Source organism: Salarias fasciatus, chromosome 10 (assembly GCF_902148845.1).
Source record: "Salarias fasciatus chromosome 10, fSalaFa1.1, whole genome shotgun sequence".
In the NCBI taxonomy this organism is placed as follows: Eukaryota; Metazoa; Chordata; class Actinopteri; order Blenniiformes; family Blenniidae; genus Salarias; species Salarias fasciatus.
This window is the reverse complement of record NC_043754.1, coordinates 2,781,198-2,809,128: the sequence shown is the minus strand read 5'-3', so window position 1 is coordinate 2,809,128 and position 27,931 is coordinate 2,781,198. Positions and strand designations below refer to the sequence as shown.

Below are 27,931 nucleotides of genomic sequence, written 5' to 3'. Positions count from 1 at the left end.
CACACGCACAGACACACACACGCCTGCACCTCCCTCCTCTCCCAGCTCAAAGTTCAAGGTCCTTGGAGATCTGGGTGGCGATGTCCCGAAAAGCGAGCGGCGCCCCCCACAGTCGCGTGTAGCGCACCCCGTTAGAAGTCTCGGCGGTGCCCGTGGAAAGGTGGCACACCTCAGCCTCGAAAGCCACGCGGCCTCCCGCCACGCCGTGGGTGCAGGAGAGCAGGAAGGGGCCGGCGTGGTGGACCTGGCAGCCGCATCCCAGCGCCGCCTCCCGCAGAGCCAGCACCACCTCCGCTGGGTCCCGCCGCCCGCCGCCTCTCAGATCCCAGCCACGTCCGACGGCCCGGGGCTCGGGCGCTTTTTGATACCCAGGTAGATGGCAACTGCGGGCGAGAGTGGACAGGGCGGACAAACGCTCAGAGGCTGCCGCTAACGCTGCTGTGGACTGGATTGGGAAAACAGGCACTGACCTTGTGACCGCAAATCTCCTGATTCCCTCAGATTCATTTGTGACCCTGCGGAGCAGACAGGCAGAGTCAGGGCTAATCCAGCGGCACGCGACCGGCCCGCCGCTGTCCAGCGGCGCGGCGCAGCCAGGTCAACAGCAAGCATCAGCGACGACAAGCACGTGGCGTGTGGAACAGTGTGTCCTCCTCACCTCACAGGAAACGCACCTCAACATCTCCTCTAAAGCATGCAGACGCAGTGCTGGTCAGAAAGCCTGGAACAGCTCATGTTCCAGAGAAACTCTACAACGCTGTCCGGAATGACTGGAAACGGCCCAATGGTGCGTAAACCATTTGATAAAATGTCCAAATGCATTGATCTTCAACTGATCTCCAAAATAAACGAATAAATCTAGTTTCTAAACAGACAACCAAGCAGTGTATCAGACATCTGTTTTCTTTCTGATGCTCCTCAGCGGCGAATCAATGAGATTTCTCATCTTTCAGGTCAGACCAGGTGAACTTTATCGTCCCTGAGTGGAAAGCTGCGGTGCGTTCACTGCTGCTCACGTTAAAGTCGTCTGGACTGTCATTTCAGCTCCACCTCAAACAGTACCAGAAGCAGGAAAGCAGCCCCACAGCATGATGATACCTCCACCGTGTGTCACAGGATTTCTGCTGAGGCCTCTACTTTGGTTTCACACATCTTTTAAAGTTGTCCTCAGACAGACCGGAGCATCATGTCGCTGTTTGTGCTTTCTGTTTAATGTCACTGCCTTTTTTTCTTCTGGGACTCCTGATTAGTTTATTTAGTTGATTATCTGGAGACTGAAAGCAGCACGCCACATTGTTCAAGCTCGAGCTGAAGCTCTCCTGAAAACAAACTGTTCAAACATCACATCTATGCTGATGACACCAGAGTATTTGTCGTTTAACGTATTGCACTGGAAAAATGTCAGGTTAATGTTTGTAGGAGTGCGACTTTATGTTCAATGCATGTGGACATTTTATAAAATGTCTTGATTGCACAATACGCAATTCTAAGTATCATTATGAAGACTCTTTCATTTCTGCTTTCAAATCAGGAACAGGAGCTTTTCTCACCAGCACATCATCAACACTTTTCTTTCTGCGCATCACATTCTCATTCACTGTTCCCAACAACACATGGAAAAACATTCAGATGATCAACCCTAACAATCACAAAAAACTTGAAAAGAAAATAATCAAATGAAATGAAAAACCACTTTTCTGCAGGTGAGTTTATCAACACACAGAACGATGGAGGAGTGACGGATCCGGTGTCCGTGAGCGGCGATCCTCACGGTCCAAAACTCAACTCAAACTTGATTTGCAAACCATGCTGGAAACCAAGTGTTTGGGACGTGGAGGGGGACGAGGACGCTTCAGGCGGCATGCAGACGAGGAAGGGCCAGACATTGAGACAGACGAGGCAGCGGCAGGCAGACCAGAGAGAAGCCAGAGACATGGGAACTTACTAACTGTTTTGGTCCTTGTGGAAGAGTACAACCCGACACTGATTTGTTTGAGCCCTGGCGCTTGGACGGGTCAAGGTTGACCCTGATGCCATGACAGTGGGAGGAAGTGGGAGGCGGGGGAGGAAGCAGATAGAGACGGAGAAAAAAAGAAGAAGGGTAAGAACGGGGGGAGTCGGGTCGGGTCGGGTCGGGGGTGTCAGAGAGAATATAATTGAATCACAGGAGAGCCGGTGGTGGAAAAGAGCGCAGCGCGGGAGCTGATTGGCAAGGATAAAGCCGAGGTTTGATAAGATTAGACATGTGTGATTATGACGAGTGGGAGGGAGAGGGGAGCGGAGGATAATCCACGGCCACACCGGGGCGCTGCCAAAACGGCCCGGGCCAATCACATGTTCTGAGGAGCACGGCTCCGAACCAGCGCCGAGCTCAAGCGAGAGAGGCGGGAGTGTGCAAAGCTGCGCGGCTTCCTGTCGGGTGTTTGATGTCCTTAAAGAGAAAATCACTCTCGCAGCAAAGCCACAGAAGCTGCATCACAAGAAATAGAAGTTACCAAAAAAAGGAGAGTGAATGAGGGGACCGAGCGCCGCTCTCACTGCAGCCATATAAGAACATGAGGGGAAAAGAAACAGAAGCTGGGCAGGGATTAGAGCAGAGACAGCGTCTGACTGAGGAATAACTCAGACGTCATAACTGTACGGACGGCTTCCTGCTGGAAAAGGACAATACGTTGGTTCAACTCAAATCTTTCCTTTAAAGGTACAATATGTAAAACCTCTTGTAATGCTGCGCTTTGCCTGAGGTGGCAGTATTGAGTCACAACCATTTTTTTTTTTACTTCAAGAGAAACATTCATTAAATCTTGTTTTCTTACCTTTTACTAAATAAACCAAAACAGTTTAACCTTTCAAATGATGATTATATATATTATTAATTTAATAATTTTTAGTTGATTTGAGTTTTTATGACCACTTTTAATGGTTTGGGGTTAGGGATGAGAATTGATAAGTTTTTTACTTTTCCGACTCTGTCTAACCCTTCAGCAATTGTCATTTGCATGATGAGGGATTCTATAAACAGTTTAACAGTTTAAACAGTTAAAGCAGGTTTTACAGTGAGGCCACTAGCATGACAGGCAGCGTTGGTTAGTTAGCTTCCTGCAGTATTAACACATGCCAACGTTGCCGCGGCTGCTGGATTGAGGTTCACTCCGGAGCGGATTGAAAACAAGACGTTCTTTCGGCGTTATCACCTGCTGTGTGTGAAAGTGAAATATGTTCTGCATCTTGGTAGTATCTCCTCCCTTTGATGGAATATCCACTTTGGCAGTATTGCAAGCTGCCCCGTTGTTATCAGTTGTTGTGAAACGTAAACAAACTTCATCTATAATCTAATAACAGACTCACTACACCATCTTGTGGTTAAAACTGGTACTGCAGGCTTTAACAGACCGAGGCGAGTAAGAAATCCCAGCAGCACCATACATCCATGTATCTTTTTCTGACATTTTCATTGTAATTAAGTTTAGCTTAAAGAAAACCATACATCTTGTACCTTCAGAGGTTTATTCTACACTCCGTTCTGTAGATAAAAGAGTTAAAAGCTTTGATGAGAGGTTTCTGGTTTTGGCTTCATCTCAGCTTTCAGAGTTTTCAGACGCGGAGTGTCAATTCACCTGCGAGTGAGTTTGGAGGTCAGCTTGGTGAAGAGGTTGGACGTGGCCCGGGTGCGTGCGTGGGGCAGCGGACTGGCTTCGTGGTGCGACAGGGTGGGCGACGTGGGCGGGGCGGAGTAGACCGGGGCGCCGCGGTCCCTCAGCTGGCCCCCGTGGAAGGTGCTGCGGATGGTGGAGCCCCGGGTCAGGCGGCAGCGGTCCGAGGAGGAGGAGGACGAGGCGGCCCCGGCGCCCGAGATGCTGAGGGTGGAGGGGGAGGCAGCGGGCAGGCGGTGGCCCAGCGAGCTGCAAACACACAGAAAACACACTCGTTCTCTTCAACAGCACTCAGTTTATCCACATACAGACGGTCCGGGTCTTCATCTGTTCTGACACAAAATGTCTAATTCAAACTTTCACACATCCTGCGAACAGCACGACAAACCGAAGGCGGCGAGAAGTTTCCCTGAAGAACTGAAAGGTCTCAGTCCGGACGGAGGCCCGCCCTCCACCGTCCAGCCGTACCTGTTGTCTTTGCCGTTCTGCAGGAGAGAGTGTCGGTCGGCACCGGAGCGGTCGGTGCACACGTACGTGTTTCTGCGCGTCATCGCACTTCCAGGGATGTTATTCTGTAGAAAGAGACACGATTCACATGAGGAGCAGAAATCATCTTCATGTGTGACTGACAGGAGGGGAAACTAAAGCTGAGATTAAAGTCCCTCAAAAATAGACTAAATTCCACAAAAGTTGACTATTTGTTAAAGGAAAATGCAGTTTTTTTTCACACCGGAAGTGTTTCCTGATGTCTCATTGTTTGCTGAATTATTTCTAGAAAGTTTCCGTTTCTCTCTCACACACAGTGAATTCGAGAGGACAAAACACACCGAGAGAATGTGAAAATCGCAGAAAGCTGATAACTCTCACACAGAGAGCGAAAGTCACACTGTTAACTTCGACACTTTTCTTTCATTATGAAGAAAAATTGGCTAAATTTAGCAGAACTCGATGAATTTTCCAACAAAGATTCAACTGTTGAGATCTGAAAGAAATAAAAATTCACAGTGTGGAGAATTTCTCTTATCTGCCAACAATAACAACCACAAACACAGTCTTAATGGAATTTATCACTAATTTTGACTTATTTTATCTAAAAAAACATCCGTTTTAATTCAATGCAATTCGAATAATTTTGAAGTGCAAACAAATAAACAGTATATGTGAAGAAGGACTTTATTTATCCTGATTTCATTTCTGCAGAAACCTGTAAACAGTGACTGTGTATAAAGCTTGAAAACAACACATTTCTGTGATTAACCACGGACATCCTATTTCATATCCTGCTCAAAATGTATTTTACCTTTAAGAATTAATTCATCCTCTCCTTATCTGACTTAATAAAAAAACAACACAGGGAAGTCCAATTACATCAACATTAGAGAGAAAATTGCTGAATCATGATTGTTTTGACTGAAATTTTCATCCAGAAAAAGGTCAGAACCTGTGAAGGTTTTGGTTCATTAATTCATCAGTTTAGGAGGAAATAATGTGAAACTGAATCCAAAGCAGCTGCTGAACAGAGAGAAAAGGAGTTTTTCTTTAAAAACTGATGGAAAGTAAAGGTTAAAATAGGATAAATTTCAGATCTGGACTTTTGGATTTGGAGTAAATGATGCATTCCTGCAGGAGTCTCCCCCTGCAGGATGTTGTATTGTGTTGGGGGTCCCCGACGCGGGGGGGGGCGTGTCACGTTACCGTGGTGGCAGTCATGTCTTTGCGGCGGTCCGGGATCTCGGACTTGTTGGGGTTGTTGGCACTGCTGACCATGGGGCTGGAGGGGGGCAGGCTGTGGCTGCCCATCACGCTGCAGCTGGCCTTGCGGGAGGGCATCCGGCCCTCCCGCAGCTCCCGGTCGCCCGTGCTGGTCGGGCTCCGCTTGGGGTGCATGACGGGCATGGAGGGCCCGCCTTTGTTGTGGAGGACAGCAGAGCAGAGACACATAGGGATTCGTATAAGGAATATTCTGTGGATGAGCGGCGCTTGTTGCAGCACCAGCCTGCGTGCCGCAAATGTGCAACAAAACCTCAGTCAAGGTTTGAAAAGTCCAACAACTACCTCCTTTACCGGTGAGAGGGTGATGATCAGTGGTTAAGAGAATGAAAAGTCTGAGTGGAAACAATCAAACTGCTGTTTTTTATTCTCACAAGTGAAGATTTACTTCAAGCATTTCTATGATTATTTCTTTTGACTGAGTCATGAAACTGATTCAAATTATTTGTTAAGATCTATTTTTTTTTTTACATATGTTTCATTCAAACTAGAAGCTATAATCACAACTACTATTACAAGAAATGCACGGAACTTTTAGAAATTCCGATAGAAATACTAAAATACTGAAAAACAGTTTAATTTCAATTGATTTTTTAAAGAAGCCGCTGTAAATTGACTCCAGCAGTCAAAAACGGATCCAATTTCTCAACATCACGTGTAAAACTGCAGGATTTTACACTGATAAATTCATTTAGAGCAAAATTTTCCACCAAATTGATTCCTAATTCATAAAAAAATATATATATCTGAAAGGTTTTTTCCTGGTTATTCATGAACTAAATCAACAGGTTTACTTATTGACAGATTAAATGTGATTATTTTTCTTGAGGTTAAATTATTTCTGTGCTTGACAGACATTAAGAATCTTTTTTATGGAATATTAGAATAACTTCTTGAAGTGACTGCAGACCAGCTGATCATTTTTGGGATTTTCTGAGCCCGTGAAGAAGAACCACGGCCGAGCGGCGTCCGGACCGCTCGGATCGCCGGGGGTTTGGTGCCGGACGCTCCGCCGCCGCCGCGGCCGGACCGAGTTAGAGACTCACAGAAGTCGCTGTGCCGCCGCTGCCGGTGGTAGGTGGAGGCGCTGCGCTGGCTCTTGCTGTGCGAGGAGGAGGTGGAGGACGAGGACGACCCGGTGGCCGAGGAGTGCTTGTTGGTCCCGTTGGTGATGGGGCTGGGCCGGACCCGGGCCAGGGACAGGCTGCTGGCGGAGCGGGCCTCGCTGCCCTCCTGCGGGCGCCACAGGGAGACGTTAGGAGAGTCCGATTCGCCCCGCCGGGGGGGAAACGGCGCCCGGGGTGAGCGTTGGACACTCACGTCGCCTTTGCGGCCCAGCAGCAGGTAGGTGGCGGTGACCTCGTTGTACTTCTGATTGAGCAGGGAGTCTTTGATTTCCTCCGGGGTGAAGCCCATCCCCACCATCACCTCTGCAGGAAACGGGAGACGGTGATGCGGTGAGACGGCAGTCTCCGGGACGAGCGGACGGGCGGACAGCTGCCGCCGGACTCACCGATGCGAGCCGGATCGCTGTAGTCCTCCACCGGCTCTATGTGGGGCTTCAGATCGTCCCCCTCGTACCCGGCGTTGATCCACTTGTCCTTCATGACTTGCTGTGGAAAAACAAAACGCGGCAGAGGCGTCAGATCGGTCGCATTCCGGCACGCCGGGGCCGCTCGGCGCCGCAGGGCCGCTCGGCGCCGCAGGGCCGCTCGGCGCCGCAGGGCCGCTCGGCGCCGCAGGGCTCACCTCCAGGGTGCAGCGCTTGGCGGGATTGAGCACCAGGAAGCGGCGAAGGATCCCCTCGCAGTCGGTGGACATGTAGAAGGGCACGCGGTACTTCCCCCTCAGCACGCGCTCCCGCAGCTCCTGTTGGACACACACACACACACACCGTCCATTAAACACACACACCGCGGCGTGTCGGGGTGCAGTCACACTCGAGAGGGGTTAAGCACGCATTTGTCTCCGCCCTGGGGGGACATTCCAGCCCATCTGCCGGGTTTAAGACACATATATACAACTCCAGAGTTTTATTTTGTAGCAGCATGAGTCGCCCTGCGTGGCGCAGCAACGTTTCAGGACACAAACAGACAGACGATCTCCCCTAAACCGTAAAAGAGCCAAGAAAGGACCGCTTATTCCCTCACCGAACACAACTTCTCACTACGTGCGTTTACATGGGAATTTTTATTCCTCTATGAATCTGAATAAAGCTTAATTCTGCTCTAAAATCACCATGTAAACGGCGGAAATCTTTATCCAAAATCAAGTTTCCATCCAAATAGACCCGCAGGTTTATTCTCCTTCAGAAGCGAAATTATATGCTAACTAGGCGGCTTCATTCTGATCGTTCTGCTCCGCTGTGATGACGCAATACTTCAAGATGGCGGCCAGAAGACTTGGATATAATGAAACGAGCAGATCGACGGGGGCTTAAAGGGATACTTCAACATTTTGGCAAATTGGCCCATTTAGCGCAATTCCTTAGTCATTTCGAACAGCATACTTACCTTTTTTTGTGAGGGCGAGCTGTTGTTTATTCAGAGGCGAGTCGGGGAAGGTTTTCGGGACGGACACAATGGAAGTGGATGGTATTTTTGTTCCCCCTCGTCAAACTTATCAAATACAAAACCCAACAACCCCAAAACACTTTGATGGACACGTTATAATCCGCACATTCACTACACTGTGAAATATTAATGCAAAATTACCAGATTGAGTTGTTTATGCGAAGATTGCTAAGACGGAACTACTTACTAAGCATGGCGTCTGGGCGTAGTGATTTCAAAAGAAAAAGTAGTTCCCAGTATTTGCTTCAGTGTCGTAACGCTACAATATTACTTGTTGGTGTTCCACAGCGTAGTGAATGTGCGGATTATAACGTGCCCACCAAAGTGTTTTGGGGTTGCTGGATTGTGTATTTAATGAGTTTGACAAGGGGAACCAAAAATACCATTCACTTCCATTGTGTCCGTCCCGAAAACCTTCCCCGACTCACCTCTGGATAAACAATAGGTCGCCCTCACAAAAAAGTAAGTATGCTGTTCGAAATGACTAAGGAATTGCGCTAAATGGGCCAATTAGCCAAAATGTTGAAGTATCCCTTTAACAACACTGACATGTAAACATGAAGTTTATGAATATGATTCTGAATGACTTAATTCAGAATAAACCAATTCTGAATCAAAAACACCATGAAAGGTTTGTTTTGCAGGTTCTGTATGTAAACCTCATTCCACACACACACGCAGACACACACTCGCCTTGAGGTTCTGGCCGTCGAAGGGCAGCGAGCCGCTGACCAGCGTGTAGAGGATGACCCCCAGGCTCCACACGTCCACCTCGGGCCCGTCGTACTTCTTCCCCTGGAAGAGCTCGGGCGCGGCGTACGGCGGCGAGCCGCAGAACGTGTCCAGCTTGTTCCCCAGCGTGAACTCGTTGCTGAAGCCGAAGTCGGCGATCTTGATGTTGGCGTCGGCGTCCAGCAGGAGGTTCTCCGCCTGGAGGGGGAGGGGGAGGGGGGACAGATGGAGGCTGCGCTCACATGTTGTCCGGCAGCACAGATCCTGGACGTGACTCACAGTGTATGAATGTGTGTGTGTGTGTGTGTGTGTGTGTGTGTGTTCAGGACGGAACAAACCCCCCCCCCACCCCCACCCCAGCGTTCTCACCTTCAGATCTCTGTGGACGATGTTCTTGGTGTGGCAGTAGTGGACGGCGGAAACGATCTGCAAACAGGAGGAGACAGACGGGCTGAGGCGGCGAGCGGCGAGCGGCGGCGGCGGGCCGGACGCCACGGAAGGCTTCAGGGTTCGTACCTGTCGGAATTTGGCTCTGGCTTCCACCTCCTTCATCCTCCCATGAGACACGAGGTAGTCAAACACTTCACCTGCGAGCAGCACATCGGTCAGGCTTCCAGAGACAGTTCCTCATGAACATTTTCTACAACTTATTAAAACCAGTGACTGACGTTTCTGATTTCACCTGTGTTTAGACGTTTGTTATTTACATTTCATTTTTCTTTCTTCTTTTTAAGCCAGTTTTACTCATATTGTGTTTTTTTTTTTCCCTTTTGAGTTTTTTAATGCTTTAAACAGTTTTGGACATTGAGCCAGTTTTGGTTTTAAAGAATTAACTGTTTGAGACACTACAGCGGTGGTTCACAGCATCGACTCGCCTTCACACAACATTCACCAGAGTTTAAAATGGCTTTATGGATTTTAAGAAGCGCTTCATTGGAGAATAGCTAAAGGTTTCTCACCCTACAAAGTTTTAGATGGTTTTTCTTCCATTTTTTATCTGTTTTTCTTTTTTTGTAAAAGCAGTTTTGCCATTTTTGACTTTTTTCTATTTTACATTTTATAATTGTTTCAGTTCTCCGTTACATTTAGTCCAACTTTGGGAGTAATTTGGACCATTTTGATTCCTTAAAAGAATTTATTTATTTATTCTTATTTAGTACTTTCCACTAATTGTAGTCATTTTGGCAGTTTTTATTTTTATTTTTTTGTCACTTTAAACATTTCAGCCATTTTCATCTATTTTATCTCTATAAACAGTTTTAAGCAACTTTAAGCCATTTTATCCACATTAATTCTGTCAGGCAGAAGATGGAGGCCTTTTGGGAAAGTTGTGTGGTGTGGAAATAAAATAATGTGTGAGTGAATTCACTGACTACACTTTCCAAACAGGTGACCTTTGAACTCTATGGGCCACATGACAAGTAACACTGAACAGACTGAGTAATCTTTCTGTTATAATCTACGCAGCAGATCGTTCACAAGACAAACCAGAATATTAAAACACTGTATAAAATGTGTTTTCTCCAACCTCGCTCAGTATTTCTGTAGAGTCTTTAATGCTGTTTTATTGGCAGTCTGTTTGACCATCTGCTCCATCACGCACGCTAACATAGGCCATAAAAAAAGGGATGATGGTACACATTGGCCTTCACAGGCGTTTGGGCAGCATTACAACTCCCTAATACCTCCTTATGCTTTTATTTATTTATATTTTCACCCCGACTTCCAAGTAACACGGGTCTGAAGGAAAGCCGAGTCTGTGACTTTGGCCAAGGTCACGGCGAGCAGACGATACGGCCAGAGCAGAGCGCGGCGAGAAAGAGAGGGATTAGTGACAAGAAAACCGACACAAATAGAAACATAAAAGAGACTAATGGAGGAAGAAGAAAAGGTGCTGGAATCACGCCACCACTCCGAAAAGCAGACAGGATGCTGAGCTTCTATACGTTCAGTCTGAATTACAGATCTTCACTTTAAACAATCTGCCTTTCATATCAGATGGAGGAAAATAACGTAGAAGACTTATTTCCTACAGCAAGCCAAGTTACGTGAGAACTTTCTTATCAGAAAAAAGACAAGAATCAAGATTTACTTAAACCCTCCTTTACTTTCTTACAGTGTCTGAAATATTAACCAAGCCGCAGAAATCAACGTCAGTTTTGAGCTTGTCAGTTGCATTTTCATGAAATACGTAAATCTATCGATGGTTATCGTATAATCTGATGGTTTCCTGGACGTGTTGGTGACTGGCGGCGGTACCCACCTCCACTGGCGTACTCCATGATTAGGTAAAGGGTCTTATCCGTCTCAATCACCTCGAACAGCTGCACTGTAGCCGCAAACACAACCAGATTAAAATCCAGTGCAGAAATATATATATATATATATATCCACATATACATAAATACAACAAATCCTGCTCGTGTTATAAATAATAGCGCGGCCTTCTGCCCGTCTGTGCATGAACTGCTGCGGGGGGCTTGATTCATGTGACATTTCAGCTTTAGAAAATCCACCGTGGTGACCTCCATACGAGGCCCGGCAAGCCGCCGCTCCGCCTGGTTCCACCCGGGACACAGATAAAGTCACATGATCGCAGCCGCGGCGCAGGACTTACCGATGTTCGGGTGATTCAAGCCTTTCATTATTCGTACCTCCCGAAAAAGCTGAAAGCAGAAACAAAGTGTCAGGATCGCAATGAATAAACAACAGCAGTGTATTGATCAGGTGCATCTAACGGTTCAAACGGGAAGCTCTTCAGAAGGAGAGCGGCTGTTTTTAGTCATTTTTCCTTGATTTTCTTGCTTTGAACTTTTGGCCTGTTGCCAAAATACAATCTGTTGTCAATGCAATGTGGGTCAGTAGGACTTCATCAGACTGGACTAATCAGCTGACATGCAGAGCAGAGAAAGCGATCGTCGAGAGCAGATCGCCACGCCTCCGACTGCTCCGACCGCGTCAGGAAAGACATCAGGTGTAAAACTTGTTCCAAATGAGAATGTCTGAATCACATGATGCGCTGGGTGACCTGGATGGGAAATGCACCGTGAGTTCATTCACAACTGCTCGCCCAGTGAGAGGGAGCTGCCTTCACCTGCATTCTGCAGAGAAACCATGAACAGACCGGCTCGTTCGGGGCGTTTCTATGGTCCACAGTTTCACATGCTTCGCTCTATGAGGCCAAAAACCAAATAACTGAGTGTGTTTTTTCTGTGGTATGTGGTCTTAAAGCGGTTTGTTAAAACAGTTATCTAATCAGCCAATCACATGTCGGCCACCTAATGAACTTATTTGTGCAGACGTAGAGAAAACCAACTTCTGAAGGTCAAAATAAGCTCTGGAATGAGGAGGAGAGGTCGCGTTTTTCTACCATTTCTCCTTTAACTAACTGGAGGCTGATTATTCAACAGGCCTCACCGTGAACTTCGCCGGCGGCTGGTTGGTGACTGCGCACCTTCTTCCAGCACGTATTGTTCCAATGTTTAATTAGGAAACCAAGAAGGAAACAATAATAAATGAATCCACACAAATGCAGAATTGAAAATCCAAATAAGTGCCTGAATGTGTTGGTTTCAGTGGAGACAGGAGTTAAACGGTAAATAATAGATTTTAATGCTTGAATATTGTAAATGCAAACAGACACCTTCATGTGCCACTGGGAGCGACTTCATGTTCAGTGTCTTGCTGAAAGACAGATGGGCCGGATTAGATTGGGGGATCAAACTTGCAACCTTGCATTCTCGTTACCGACTGAGCCACAGATGCTGCAATTATCAAGACAAGTGTTCGTCTCAACACTCAACAACTCGCACGCTGCATGAAATACACGCTGCAGCCACATTTATCATGATTTATTGAAAAAAAGAAATAAATATAAACGCCTGAAGTGTCTTTCAGAATTGAATCATCTGTGTGAAAATGTGTGTAACTTTCCACGTCTTCATGGAAAACAAGAAACGTCCTGAAAACAGGATGAATCTGCCCCCGAAACCAAACCAACTTCAGCGTGCGAGCGCCTCTCCCTCATGTGACGAGTCTGGCAGGGGGATTAAATCTGAGCCCGCCCGCCTGGTTTCACGCTCACAGCAGCCCGCTCCATCAACAAAGGGACGGCGCCGGAAACCAGCGCGCTTCCTCCATATCGGCAACTCCGAAACAGAAAAAAAAGAAAAGAAATGATGGTGCGATAAGCTTCTCTATCCTCTTTCCTCAATCCTGCGCCGCCGCGACGCGCCGTGTCTCCCTCCATTCCCTCCTCCTTCATTCAATTCCTCCGGCGGCGCCCCCGACGTCACTGTTGCCATAGCGACGCAGGTATTAAGAGCGGGCTGTTTCCCAGCTCCTCCAGCTGTGCCGGGGGGGGGGGAGGGGGGGTCTTGGGCTACGTAGCGCCGTCTCATCATCTGGGTCAGTCCCATTAATTCCCTGCTCGTCACAGCGGGGCTGAGTGGGTCAGATCCGTCAAAACAATAAACAATCCCCGCCGGCCGGCCGATGGACGTCCGGCCCGAGAGACGACCCGGCGCACGTGTTCGCCGGTAATAAGGCTGGAATTAAAATCCAGCAGATGGAAACAAAGTGCATTAAAATGTAATCCGCCGCTTGTTTGGGGGGAAATTCTCCCACATGCGTGTTTCCTGTTGAATCCTTCAGTTTTCCTTCCCTGTTCCGTCCTTCCTCACCCCTCCATGACCCCCACCCCTCTGCACACACTGCCCTCCAGATAATGCTCATGTCGGCCCTTTCATGTCTTGAGGATTTTCTTACGCCCACGGGAATGTAAAGAAATCATCACCCGCCAATCGCGGCGTATTCTGACCAATCAGGAGCTAATGGCGCCTCCTCGGCCGGCCTGTCACGCTCTCCTCAATCTTATTGTGAATGTTGCAGTCAGTGTTTCCACAGCAGGCGGTCAGATCCACGGGGCAGCAGACCGGAAGGCGGCCTCACACGGCTCCTGGGGTTTAAACATCCTGCAAGGTGAGGACGGCTCGAGCCGGGTGAGGTGAAGGAAACGACTGACGCCGCAGAGAAATGATGCATCCAGGAGAAAACCAGGCCGAAAGCGAGCAAAACGAAGCAAAAAGGACACGCGTGGACAGAGGACAGAACCGATGCTGCGAGCCGAGGTCGGAAAGGTTCAGAGAAGGTGAGGAAACACATTCACTTTCTTTTCTAAGATCTAAGAGCAGAAACTGTCCCTACAGGAAGAGTTTTACAATTATTACACATTCAAATGGTTCAAATACGCAAGTCTGTCCAAGTTTCTGTTGTATAAAAACATTTGATTGCTGTAATTTTGATGAAAAATTGCTTCATTGCATTTACAAACTTTTCAGTGTAACTGGAAGAGCTCCACCTTTCAGTGACGGTGTTGAAGAATTTAGGGAATTTAGGATTTCCCCTGGAACAATATGTGCGCACCGCACCGTGCACGTTATAATCGCACACATACGGTAAAGGCTCCGTGATTTAAACATTATTATGCAGCACAAAGTGCAAGATATCCAACCAACGTGATAAAGGTGACAATTTTACAAGCCTGCGACTTAAAACACACCACGAAACGTCAACTTATTAACAAACACTGAATGGAGAAAATCGGAGGTCGTCAGAGTTCAGATCTCAGCCACCAAATAGGCGATAGTCATGGGCTGTGTTCCAAACCGCATACTGCCTACTACATCCTTCCATACTCATACTACCCATACTGCATCCTGCTTACTCAGTCCATCAAACAGCATGCAAAGCGTTTACACTACAGCATACTACATAATAACCCACAATGCATTGCACTCCTCCCTGCGCAGCAATCGACCTGCTAAAGCTGATTTCACTTTAGCTCTAAACTCTTCAAATGTAGAACTTTATCGAGATTTTTTTGAAAATTGGCGACAGAGTGGTGGTTTAGAGCCCGAGTGTGTCGTTTATTTGTCCGAATACCAGCCGTTTTTGATTTTGTTTGGACGAATTCGGCGAAATTCAAGCCAGCCGCAGTGAGCAACGCACTTCCGGTTATTTTCACCAAAATAAACCACCCCTTTCCCTTTCTCATGCAAAAAAACCTCAGTGATAAATCTGTGCTTTTACTCTGAAAACAAGAAGCCAATCTTTCAGCAATATATCTCGCTTAACATCGCCGTTTGGACCGGTGTCCCGTTAACGGACCAGTTATGATGCCAATTATGATGCTTTACCGACGAAGAGTTTTTTTGGCTCTTCAACAAAGATCGGCTCGCCGTCTTCGGTGCATCATGGTCGCTTTCAACATGGACTTGTTGTCAGATGTAAGTGTTTTTTTTTTTTAATCAATGTAAATCCAATCAGAAATCTCGTAACATAACATACCTACCAGCACAAAAATTGGAGGGAAAATTATATCTAGAACCATACTCAGCTTGCTAAATGTACATCATTAAGAAACAGTCATTTTTGTGAACTAAATAAAGTTTATTCATATGTCCGTCGCGTTGCATCTTGGGTAATTTCAGTATGAGTAGTGAACTCACGATGTCTACTCAACATTTCTGGCGAATGCAGTATGCATCCGGGAACTTCTCGCCTACTCAAAATCGCATACTGCCAGTGTAAACACACTGCATCCTCAATAAGTTAGTATGAGTAGTAGGTAAGTATGCGGTTTCGAACACAGCCCCGGACTTATTATTGATGTCATAATGAAATGATATGCCGGTTGTTGCGAAGTAAAAGTTGAGTTACATCCCCTTCAAATTCACTCTTGTTTCTAATGCGTGGATGTTTCAGCAAAACGCGCTCCATGTATGTGATTCAGTCACCAGAAAAAAAACGCTCTTATTAACAAAGGCAAAGGTCAATGAACACACTGAACCTATCGGCTGAATCAGAGCACGGGTTTAAAGTAAACAAATGAATTAATATTGTATTGATGTATCAATTAATTCACAAGACAGCAAATCCCAATATTCAGACATAAATAAACTTGTTTTCTCAAATGCTGTTTTCTCAGAGCAGCACTCAGCTGTTTCAGCACCACCAGCAGTGGACAGCTCCGGAGCTGCGCTCAGGGTCAACATGAGGCTCAATCACATTAATACGACGTCGGAGCAACGCCACGGCGCCGGTCCGGGGTGGAAATCATGTCGCCTTGATCACCTAATTTGCTCTTAACAACTAAGACCCAGTTTACCAAGCCTGCAAACTGGAGGTATCCACAGACAAGAGCATAATATAAAGATATTTTCACAGCGTCCTATAAAACTGTATTAGAGGCCCTGAATTCCACCGGCATAACAAACAAACAAACATTTAGAGTTTAGATGTTTAGATGTCTGTAATTCTCTTAACGTGAAACTTCAAATCAGCGAAGTTAGGTCATTTTTTCAGAAACAGCTCGTGTGGCTCCACTTCCTGACCTCTGACACACAGACAGAAACAAACCCTTCAGAATAAAAGCCACGAAAAGCTTCCCGAGTCTCATGGCAGTTTTCTGTGATTCGTTATCTTTAATGCCTGTGAGAACATGTTGAATACTCAAAATCAACAAAGCAGCACAACAGAACAGGTAACCATTGCTGGTTCTTATCAAATCAATGAAATGGCCTCTGGGTTCTGGCGTGAAGCCACACAGCTTCTCTTTAAGGTGTGTGAAACGACCACTGGGAGGCCTGACTGCGGCTCATGTGTGTTCAGTTCATCATTTCACCTCATGTGAAGCAGAAACGTGGACATACAGATGCCGACACACACATGAACAGCGCCGGAGCGCTTCATCCCTGAGTGGAGTTCACATCTCGCCCACAGGCAGAGGAGCTCGCGCAGGACGAGGGAGGTGGAAAGAACGACGAGGGAAAGACGGAAAGAGACGGAGAGACTTATGATAAACGCTGCTGACGCTTTGGCTCTGTGTGCAGAAGCAGGATGTCTTCATGTCTTCACTTATATATATATATATATATATATATATATATATATATATACATATGTACACATGACTGCCATTCCCTCCGCCGTCCAGGAAGCTGAGACTGAGCTCCACCTGGTGATGCCTGAGCATAAACCCACCCAAAACCCAGAACAGGACCAGGAACACTTGAAATGGACAAAAATAGTAATTTTTTGGATATTTGAAATGACTGTTTCCCATATGGACCAAACCGTGCTGTTGGCTCGATGGGACACTTCTGGGATGTTGAGCTTAATTCACTGAGCCTTCTGCGTCGGAGCTTCATGTCTGGCTGGATCTCCTCTGTGCATCTTGACAGATTCCATTAAAAACAGACATGAAGTGTATTGTTCTCAGAGCGAGGCGCTCGGCCGCTTCTGCGGGAAACACGAGTGTGTTGAGTGGCAGCAGATCGTCCCGGCTGCAGCTGCGCGGCCGAGTCTGCTCTAAATTAGCAGGATTTGCCACAAAAGTGCAACTCACCACCCAGATGCCGTCCTCTTCCCGTCAGCTGCATCACTAAAACACGATCAGATCGCCAGCCGGCCCTCTATATTCCCCACCGTTGTTTATCATCTGAATCTCACATTCGCTGCTCCGCTGTGGCACTGGGCGTGGCGTGTTGGAGCACTTTCACGAGTACAAGGTCACATGCGTAGCATCTGAAGTATGGGACCTGATCCTGATCCTGGCGTCGGAACTGGTGAAACGAGGGCCAGAAATGAAGAACCTGCAGGACAGTCTGCTCCTGCTGCACTGGGGCGACTCCTTTTACTCCATTCTGTTCAATATGAAGACATCTGGTATCGAAAAGCAGCGCGTGGTGTTGATGGTTACTGTTTCTGCTCTGATTCATTTAAGTTGTTGTATTTCTTTGTTTTAACGGATCATAGTGACTGTCACCGCTCAGCTAGCTTTTATAATACAAGCTTCTCTGTTGTATTGCATGCGATGTGTCGACTAGTTTTCATTTGATTGATCATTTCTCTGACTCCTTGTAGAACGGGAGGCAGAGCTTTCAACGATACGGCTCCTGTCATGCGGAACCAGCTCCCAGTTTCAGTGAGGGAGGCCGATAGTCTCTGCTTCTGAGGAACGGCTTGAGATCTTCCCATTTAGCAAAGCGAGCTGGTTTAGGACAATGTGGACCATTTTCCAGTGAATCTGCTTTAGGTTTAGACTGCTGGAGGACCCACACTGATCTCTCTCTCTCTCTCTCTCTCTCTCTCTCTCTCTCTCTCTCTCTCTCTATCTCTCTCTCTCTCTCTCTCTCTCTCTCTCTCGTCGTTCAATGTTAAAAACCTGATCAGTCTGGACCCCGACGTATTAAGAAGATCAGGCATAAAGTGTCTAAATGTTACAAATAAAACACTTCAGGAGTCCACAACTCAAGTTCAGCACTCAACATGCCGACCAGCAGGAAGAAGAGACATAAACTCCCAGCATGCAACTCACCAGCACACATAAAGGAGAAGAAAAGAAATGCAGTTGACTGACCAAGAATACGTTTTCTTACAGGACCGAGGGCTCAGGGACGGCAAATTAAGAACACGCATGAAAAACTAAAGAAAGCTCGGGTTGATTGACCGAGTTCTCTGAGATGAGTCACCTCTCTCGCTCTCTCTCTCTCTTTCTCTCTCTCTCTCTCTCTCTGCAGCGATTAGCCCAGAGAGAGTCGAGAGATGATCTCTGCACCGGGGGTCTCCTCTCTCTCCCATCCACTCTCCAGCACCTGCCAAACAGCATCACATCCCAGGAGCCCTCTCTCCATCAGCTGCTCGCTCCTTCCTGCCTTCCTGCCACGCAGGAAAAACAGCTGCTGATCAACCTGAAGCTCTCCTTCAGATCCCTACAGAACAGCACTACCTGGCTGAATTCCTGGCGGAAAGAGGAAGGTTTGCGTTCTGATGGTTCCGCTGTGGCTTGGGAAGGCAGACGGCGCCACACCAGGCCGCCCGTGTTTAAAAAAAAAAAAAAGATTAACTCACCTTTTGTAGGCTGGTTGGGTTCAACTGAGTTTTGTCGATGATTTTTATTGCAACCTGGAAGAGAAACACAGAATTTCCAGTGAGGAAAGAAAAAAAAAAATCCTGTTAGAAGAGCCAGGAAACGAGGCGTCTCCCAACATTCACTTCAACAGGAGGCAGGCCGGGTGGTTTCAATCCCCACCGGCGAGTCCTGGAACCACTCGCTGAGCTACAATCACACTCCTCTGCCAAATCCTGAGCAAAACAAACACCGGTGATAGTTATCGTGAGGACGTGGCCTAAAAATGCTTCCTAAGAAGAATCAACACCGACACCTACTCCAGGTTACAGCATATCTCTGCTGGTCGAGATGAAGACAAGAAAACGTCCTGACTGGAGGTCAGACCAGCCTGTATCCAAACACTGCACTGCAAAGCTGAGCAATCTCAAATATTTAGGTGTATTCTGGTTTTATTCCATCACAGCTGCAACTGCAATCCAATGCAAATGCGATCGTCAACATGAGACGTTTCATACAGACACTGATCAGATCCTCCACGCCTTTCGTCCAGCTTTGATCCGCTTCCTGTCGGCATTTGTTGCAAACTGTCTGAGGAATATTATCCGGAAAGGCTGGAAACCGGTTCCCATTCCGACACCCGGGAAGATTTCCAAGTGAAAACACACATCTTCGTCCCTTCAGCTGCCGATCGCAGCCATCATGCATTTCTGAGGACAGCGTTTCCCTTTGTGTGTAATGAGCGAACAGCACCACAATTAAAATATTCATTTTAGAAGCACTGATTGGAAATACAGACAATAAAATGTGGATTCTCTGACATGATTATTCTTCCAACAGAAGCATTGTAGTGAAAACCCTCTGAAGAACTGTTCTTCTGAGCTGCTGAAGCTTTAAACTCAGAGTACTTGGAGGCATTTTAATGGGCTCCTCTACTTGTTTCCTTTCTGCACAGCAGCTAAATTTGTGTGGAGAGCTGCTCTAAGCAGATTTTCACATGCACCGTACTCCTTCTGCGCCTTAATGATGGATTTCACTAAACTCCAGGAAACGTTCACAGACGTGGACCTTCTCTGTTTCCATCCCCACGTTTCACATTTTCCAGAAGCCTTTTCACAGTTCAGAGTGGCGTTACGGGTTTAACTGTGGCAGAAACACAGACTGAGCAGTGCTTTATCTTTATAATTAATTTACTGAGACACATCTCAGGCAGATCATGATGAAGGGAGGTCAATATTCACTGAATCGCTCAATAAACAATTTTTATCAGGAATCTCACTTCACTGATATCTGCTTTGGCTTGAAACCTTTTTATTATTAGCAAATTGAAATGCTAAATATATTGATAATTATAAAATAAATATAACATTGATAAACATTACATTTTTAAGAATTAAAAACCCCCCCAAAAAAAACAAGAACTTCCCTGCCAAACTCTGGAGGAGACGCCCTCATGTATTTGCTGCTCTGGTCACGTGTGTGTTGTTGGTGATTTAACCCTGTTCGAGCTGTAAACAGTGAAATCCAGTCGATCAATCAATCAGTCGTTGTCCTCAATCGCTTGTAACTGATCTGCACAGCTTGGTTACATAATCCAACTGGCTGCACCTCACAAAAACAAGTATCTGTGTTATTATTTACTGCGAAGTTGGGCTCAGCATAGACACTGACAGAATGTGAGTGGAACTGCCCACTGCGACCCGGTTCTGATCGGCTCACCTCCCTGCCCGTCAGGATGTGGCGGGCCAGCTTGACCTTGGCGAAGTTCCCCTTGCCGATGGTCTTCAGCAGGCGGTAGTTGCCGATATGCGGCTGCTCGTCGGGGCAGGAGGCGATGGAGTTCCTGCACCGGGCGCCCAACGAGCGGCTGGACTGGCTGGTGGCCTTGTCTGAGCGGCTGGACCCCAGCGACACATGCTGCGGGACGGGAGGACACAAACGGAGGACAGGTTACAGCCGGACGGGAGGTGAGGGGACGACCACACTGCACGTCTTCATGCTTACAGTCGTCAGACTCCAGTTCACATCAATCCCTGACTGAGCTGCATGTGCAGAGGAAGCAGCCTGTTCAGGGAAATACTGCTGTGTTGTGACCTTTATAGTGAATATAAGCAGCATCATTACAATCTGCAGACAGTGTTTCAGGATTAAAGGCCACATTTCTAATGTCCAGATGCATCCTGGACCCTGGTCTTCCAACAGAGATGCAGTCTGGGGTCCAGATGAGAGTGTCTCTTTAAAAGAACATAATCAGCAAAGTAACTATCTTACTTTTAGTATTTTAATGTAAAAACAAACAAAAAAACCATCTTGGATAACTAAATTCTTGCCATCAGCCACAAAATACGAGGTTAAAAACTCAGTGAGTTAGGATTATTTAAACTGTGTAAAGATTTCCTTCCTCAACAGGAGTGAATGGAGGTGAGGCAGATCCTCATCCAATATGGCGGCTACGCTGACACAGAGGACTCAACAGCATCTACTTTTATATGTCTGAGGTCTCTTTACACAAATATATATCTACAGCCTCCAGGGTCAAACTGTGTTGCTGTTCTGATTAATTTACATAAAAAAACAGTTGGAATTTCCGTTCAGAATGTCAAACATGCATCCGATTCAGGACTATGTTTGTGTTTACTCACATTTGTGCTCATCAGAGTGTCAAAAAATAATCCAACACAAGTCAAATAAGCGAAAAAAAGTCAAATTTTAAGGACTTTCGTCTGCATTGTGAACAAAGTCTAGAAGATTTCAGGTTTCCCTCCACTCATTAAACTACATTTAAATAAAATGTCAATAAGGAAGATCTGCACACGGCGTCCGAACAGTCCGAGAGGTTCCACATCGTCTTGCTTCAACCTTTCAGTCACTTCATGTTTCCATCCTATCGAGACGACATGACTGTTCATTTCATGACCACGACTTCCATCCAAAGATCTTTCTGAACGTGTTTCATCATTTCAATTTAAACATATCTGATCCTCTAACCACTGGTCTGAGAGTCGGTTCGTTCCAGCAGGGCGGAACCCGAACTCCTCCCACATCCGGACCCTGACTCCACAGGTAGCGACACGCCGCTGCCGCACAGCGCATCTCAGTCGCCACAGTTCAAACAGATGAAAATGAGGAGGGGGGTGTCGAGATGCATGAGAACCGCTGCTCCTCATTTCTAGGTTAACAGCTGCCGTCCAGCGCACGAGCGCTGGAAACATATTGTTCACGGCGGCGTCTCCTTCAGACTCCACTGGCCACAGATGTCTCCACTGCTGCAGGAGAACCACGTCTCCAGCACGACCGCACATCTTAACAAATCGCTCAAAAGAAATGTGGGGAAACTTCATCCTGAGCAACACCAGCAAGAGGAAGGTGAAGTGAAACTTTAGGCTTTGATGCTAAAACCACAGGTGAAACAGCTGCAACAGTTTCCACACACGCAGTATCTCGAGACTCGGATCGAACTCACAGCTGTTAAAACTCTGGTGTTCGCCAGATAAATGAGATTTTTTTTGTGAGTGGGGGCAAAATGAGGTTAAAGCTCACAATTTGAGGGGGGAGGTCAGGATCATCCTCTTCTGGACTATCAAATTCAAGCCTAAATGCCCCATCCCTGATATTTTAATGCTTTCCATGGCTACCAACAAATGGTTGATTAGGTTTGTGTAGATGAAAAAACAATGAGAAGATAGACGAGTGAGCTCTTTGTATCAGCGGCAGTGGTTCTAAGGTTATATCCATCTCACAGACTGGGGTCGGACGTCAAGTTTGACCTGTAAAAACGAAGCTAAACTCAAAGCGATTCCACCAGCTGACCAAGAATGGAGCCACTGTTCATGCAGGAAACAGAAACCATGACTAAAGGAGAATGTGGCCAAAGCAAGAGGAAAGAAACCAGCAAACACTTTCAGCCTGGTATGAACGGATGCCAGAGTTGAAGGCGTCCTGCAGCATTCTGGGAGTCTGATCTAAATATTTGGGGCATTAAAAGGAAATGGAGCTTCTGCGTGTTTGATCCCGACTCTGGGACCGAAAAACAGGTTTGATCCAGATGACCTGAGAGGTCTGGATGGGTCATAACATCGAAGAAGACCCGACACGCGTACCGGACCTAAACCGCCCTGAGATTTTTACAGTCAGCAGCGTTTTCTGGAAGTCAGTCCAGGCCAAAGGGCTGAGAGCTGGACTGATGTGGTGGAGGGTGATTCATTCGCCACAGCTGCCTGACCGACAACATTACAACAGTCCAGTCTGCTCAACATAAATATATAAATGAGTTTGTGTAAATCCTGCTGAGGGCCCTCGGTGCTTGTTATGTTATTCATATGGTAGTTTGAATTTTTGAAAATTAAACTAATACGATTGGTCAGACTCAGAACAAACCACAACAAGGTCTTTGACTTTTTCACTGCTTTTTTTTGTCACAAATTGTAGTTAAGCATCAATAAATAACTCTTCGTTTTGACTCTTTGTTAGGCTGAAGAAAGTTCCGGCACATCTGAGAGGTCGCTCAGCACCGAGTGTCTGTCCTGACATAAAACTACCAGTCTACAACCCTCTGAATGGTTCAGGCCCGCCTGCGCCTCCCAGCTTCTGCTGTGCGATGAATCATTCAGATCTCTCACCACCTCGTCTGGGCTGAACTGCTCTCTGTTCCCAGACTCACCAGCAAACATGCAGGAGCTGCTCTTAGTTCGTTCAGAACCAAGTAACTCTTGAATGAAGTATGTGTGTCATCCAGAGATCTGCTCCTCTAACGGGGTTGAATCCACGTGTTCGCTGCCACCAGAAGCGGCGTTCAATTCCGACCGAGCGGCGCAGGAGGAGGAATCGCGCCAGGGTTTGTTTTAATTGGACCAAGAGCTTAGTCTGAGGCCCGTTCAGGAGCTTTGTGTCAGAACACCAGACACAAAACACCGACCAGCTGGCCTTCAGAACCTCACTGAGAACTCAAACTTCTCTCACCGGAGAGGTCGGGTTGATGGGAGTTCAGAGGTCATGCTAAGAGGACGGACTGTGTGAGCCTTTATGTACCTCCAGTGTAGTTTACATTCACCAGTGTTTACAATGTTTTTACACATTAAAGGTTGAAGAGGGCTTCTGCAGCGATGCATCGCAAATTTATCATTATGATAATATCACCATGTGCAAAATATGGATCCCAAAACAGACTGAAGAAGGAAAGTTAGTTTCTGTGCACTTCGTTTTCACAAATTCATAATGAACAAGCGCACAATATGAAAGAAAAGAGTGATTAATCACAATTAGTTCAGAAAAAACATACAATCAGCGAATCACAAGCAATTTGAGTCAAGAAGAGCATCCTTATTTGGAAGTCCAAAATCTCAAAGCGATGTCTGTAATTATTGCAAATATTACTGCATATTGCATTTTCACTAACTTTCACCAGCATGCAGCTCAAATCTGCAGCCTTTCTGAGAAGAATCACAGTTTCTGACTGAATCGTCTGCTTTAATTTATTTTCCACAACAGTAGCACTATTTATTATTTATTTGGCTGATGGTGTGATTTAAAATACAAGGTGACTTATGAAAATACAGCGGTGCATACCATCTGTGGCCACTAGATGTCACTGGTTGACAACAGGAAGCAGCTACAGCGCCTCAGAAAAACACTGTATTTGAGTCATGCAAGCTGAATGTCAAGAAAAAGAAATAAAGTAAAAACAGAAAACAGAAAGAGAAGAGCAGAAAGAGTTCAGAGTGTGAGAGAAACGTCTGAGCGACTGAAGAAAAGCAGAGAAACGACCTGTGATGAATATTAATGCTTTGTGCACCTCTACATTTTTCAAATGATGCATAAGGAGACAAATTTAATACCAGTCCATGTCTGACAAGTTGTAGTGGCCTGGTGAGTCGAAGAAGAGCCACAGATTTTATTTTATTGCAGTGATAGACGTGTGTTTGTGATACACTGCCCCCTGCAGTTTGGGAGCAGATGCTGAGCAGAGTATAAAAACCAGTATAAAAACCGCTAGTGCGGTTTCCGTGCGTCACGTTTGTCCAGAAAGCTTAATGCAGCCTGCAGGTGTGTTTTATAGTCTGGAATAAACGATGATCAGGGAGAAACCTGGTCTGGTGTACAGAGGTGATGCTGAATACTGAGCTGTGCACCGAAAAGGTGTCGTCCAAAATGCAGCAGGCCTGTTCTGAGGGGGCAACTTCATTCAAGACCCTGACACTCCAGAAATCTCATCTGCAGCCCTGATGGAGTCTTTTTTCATGGTGTATTTAAATAAACAGAAGAAGGAAAAGAGCCTCCTTGTCAAGAGGAACGAGTGGAGAGAGGAGCGAGAGGGAAAAACATAGTGAAGGCAGCAGATGCCGGCACAGTGGTCCCTGGCCAGGCCCCGGCCCTGAAGCGTCACACTTCCATCCCCCCAGCATGTCATCCTGCTCGCAGCTTCACACACACACACGCACACACACACACACACACACACATACAAAACCACGAAGCCCTGAAGCCCCTCCCTAAGACACTCCCTCCCTCTCCACACTTCCATCCTTGTTCCCACGCCCCACCTAGAACCAATTTGGACCCTTCTGCTGGTGCTTACACACACACACACGCAGGAGGCCAGCCCGGCGGCCTGAGCGAGTGCACGCCGGGCCTCACCTGGCCGTGCACGCCCAGGCAGCCTCTCATCCGCTGCCCTCGCTCATCTGTCATCACGGCTTAATTGTGGAAGTGATGACAGCGGATTCAGGGCCGTTCTAATGGAGGGGAGAGATCTGCATTCACAATCAATCATGCATCTCGTAAATGTGCACACACACTCTCACACACACACACTCACACATAGCGCCACACATCAACTGGCTTAACCATCCTTCTGTGCTGAAAGCTCTGCTAACAAACAGATGGGGGGGGGGGGGTTATGCCAGAAGTGTTTGGAGCAGTGAAATGACATAATGCAATGTCAATCATCCAGTCACTGCTCCGACACCGTGAGAGCAGGATGTATGGACGCGCAGGGACGTGCACGGACGGTGCCCCGGCTGCAGGCCGCCTCTGTGCTCCACCGTGCTGAACGCACGGCGCCGTCTGACACCCACTGGCTCTGGGCTGGGCGCTTCGCAGGCTGCGCAGCGGCGGACTGCACATCATTTTACGCAGTAATCCCCCCTTCGCTTCATGCCAACAACCCAGATACGCTCCACGCGCTCACTCCGGCCTCCCGTGCGCTCCTGCGCGTCCCACCCTGTGCAATCCAATTTCTGGACACACACACACTCTCACACACACACACAGATCGAGAGAAGCAGTAAGGAGTATAATGTGACATCATTATCTCTCCAGCCTGATAATCAGAGGTGACGGCTGGTTTTCAGGCTTCCTGCGCAGCTCGCGCTCCCGCCGCCAGCTCGCTCCCTGCGCACTCCACTCAAGGTTAGCCCATTTCCAAAGCAGCCCCATCTTCCTAACAGTCCCTCCACCTCCTCCGGAGCCCCCCCCTCCACCCCATCCAAACAGGAGGAGGGGGGGGGGGGGGGGGGGGGGGGGGCAGCACCATCTCTGACCCCCCGCCCGCCCCTCCACCATCTGCACTGTGAATAAAAGCAGAGCATGCCAAAAGGCCACACACACCAGGAGGATCTGAGTGTTTTCCGCTTCTTCTTTTTTTTTAACACACGCACGGTCCGTCCATCATGCACATGCAGGCTATAGGCTGGAATTGCACTTACATGGTCTCCAGTACTCCTGTCGTTTCCAGACGGTAATGCAGATCGAGAAGACATGTTGTTTTCTTTCTCCCCCCTCTCCCTCTGTGTGTGTGTTTTTTTTTTTTTTTTTTTTTTTTGTTCCCTGAGTAAGAATCACGGTGCGTGTGCACGGATGATATTCGCAGGCTCCACAGACGGAATAACACCCGCAGATGCGACCCACCGTCCCCGATCAATCCGCCTCCTGCGCGAGCGGCCGCGCCGCGGTCCGGAGGAGACCTCTGCCCATCATGGCAGCGACGGATGTGCGGAAGGGGGGGAAGTCCTCAGCCCAGCTGCATTTTCCACCATGCACTTGTGCACGAAACCGGAAAAAAACCATGAAAAAAACAAAAACAAAAAACAAACGCGGGCAGATCGAGGGGTGCAGCAGATGCGATGCGATGCAACGCAAAGCCCCGAGCCTCGAATCGGTGCTAAAATGCGGTGATGTTTGGCCGGAGCCCAGCGTCCCTGCGGCGACCGTCCAGCGCCTGCCTCATTCCCCCGGACCGGACACGCGCGGCTCCTGCTGGATGGCTGTCATCCCCGGCTGACATGCTACCGAGCGGCGCGCGGAAACACAGCCCACGGTGCGGCGGGGACGAAAAGGCCGGAATGTTCAGAAATCCGTATTCCCGGTCGGTGAGATGCGCACCAGCGTCAGGCCGGGAGACCGCACCGGCAGCGCGCATCCGGTGCGCGCTTTGGAAGTAAAGGTCTGCGCACAAACACGGCAGAGAGCTGAAACAAACAATAAAACAGGAATCAGACTGATTCTCATGCAGCATTTGATACTTATACATATTATTGTTAATGTTTGAATCAATAATTAATGTGTAAAATTTTAACTTCATGCTGAAAAACTGAAATAAATAGATGCATTTACTGATATTACACACAGAAATAAAGAAGAAATGCTTGCAACAAAAGCAATTCTGTTTCTTTATCTGGTTGGAATTAGGTTTTATTCCACATATACATAAACAGAATATCTGCAAAAGTATAACATGCAAAAAAAATCATGTCTGTTATTTACATCTTCATCCATCCATCTGCCACGTCATCCTGTTCACTATGGGAGATAATTAAAAACATTCTGCATCTTAGTTTAAAAAAAAGTTTTAAAACACAAAATTGCAAATGAAGGACTTGTAGTGTGGTGCAGTGGTTGGCGATCTAGTCTCATTCTCAGAAAGTAAAGGCTTTGAGTGTGTGTGGAATTTTCATGTTCTCCCTGTGTAAGTGCTCCACTTTCCTTTAACAGTCCAAAAGTCTGAACCTGAATGATCTGTCAGAGTGACTGTTGGGTGACGGACTGACACACGTGTGTGTCTTTACTTCCAGCTCTCCACGGTGACACGTTGGATGAAATGATGGGTTGTCACAACACAGACGTCATTCTTTGTGTTGTTTTGTTGAGTTTTTCTGTTCTTCCGCTGTAAACTGCCCTGTCATCCATCCTTCCATCTTTGTACTGTACCACACTTTTCCATTTCAAGAAGAAATCTGAAAACGCACTTTTTTCATTTAGCATTTGATGTTCAGCCCCTTTTAGTACTGTTTCTTAAA

The 27,931-nt window shown here is 47.1% G+C and overlaps 1 protein-coding gene across 7 annotated transcripts; it reads right to left on the bottom strand.

Annotated features, from left to right (window-relative positions):
* Window positions 1-27,031, bottom strand: mark4a (MAP/microtubule affinity-regulating kinase 4a). Of its 7 annotated transcripts, none has more exons than XM_030100259.1 (18): window positions 26,342-27,031; window positions 20,358-20,555; window positions 18,641-18,694; window positions 11,346-11,394; window positions 10,992-11,057; window positions 9,245-9,315; window positions 9,098-9,154; window positions 8,690-8,926; window positions 7,173-7,292; window positions 6,937-7,036; window positions 6,744-6,853; window positions 6,470-6,656; window positions 5,349-5,560; window positions 4,122-4,225; window positions 3,618-3,902; window positions 1,942-2,027; window positions 471-515; window positions 1-423 (listed from the first exon to the last, which is right to left on the bottom strand). In XM_030100259.1, exons 1-18 carry the CDS (start codon window positions 26,393-26,395, stop codon window positions 47-49), a joined length of 2,412 nt encoding a protein of 803 aa, XP_029956119.1. In that variant the 5' UTR covers window positions 26,396-27,031; the 3' UTR covers window positions 1-46. The 7 variants fall into 7 exon arrangements, with proteins under 7 accessions (XP_029956119.1, XP_029956115.1, XP_029956116.1 ...); XM_030100260.1 differs by having other exon boundaries at window positions 3-383; window positions 1,950-2,027; XM_030100257.1 differs by having other exon boundaries at window positions 254-383; window positions 1,946-2,039; window positions 5,349-5,575.
* Between the last annotated feature and the right edge of the window lie 900 nt (window positions 27,032-27,931).

Bases quoted from the DNA above. Each gene is read 5' to 3' on its own strand.
- mark4a (XM_030100259.1), bottom strand. From the start codon at position 26,395: ATGTCTTCTCGATCTGCATTACCGTCTGGAAACGACAGGAGTACTGGA. The intron at 6,657-6,743 runs GTGAGTGTCCAA...TGGCGCCCGCAG, and splicing joins TGCTGGGCCGCAAAGGCGAC to GAGGGCAGCGAGGCCCGCTC. The intron at 3,903-4,121 runs GTACGGCTGGAC...GTGTGTTTGCAG, and splicing joins CAGAACGGCAAAGACAACAG to CTCGCTGGGCCACCGCCTGC.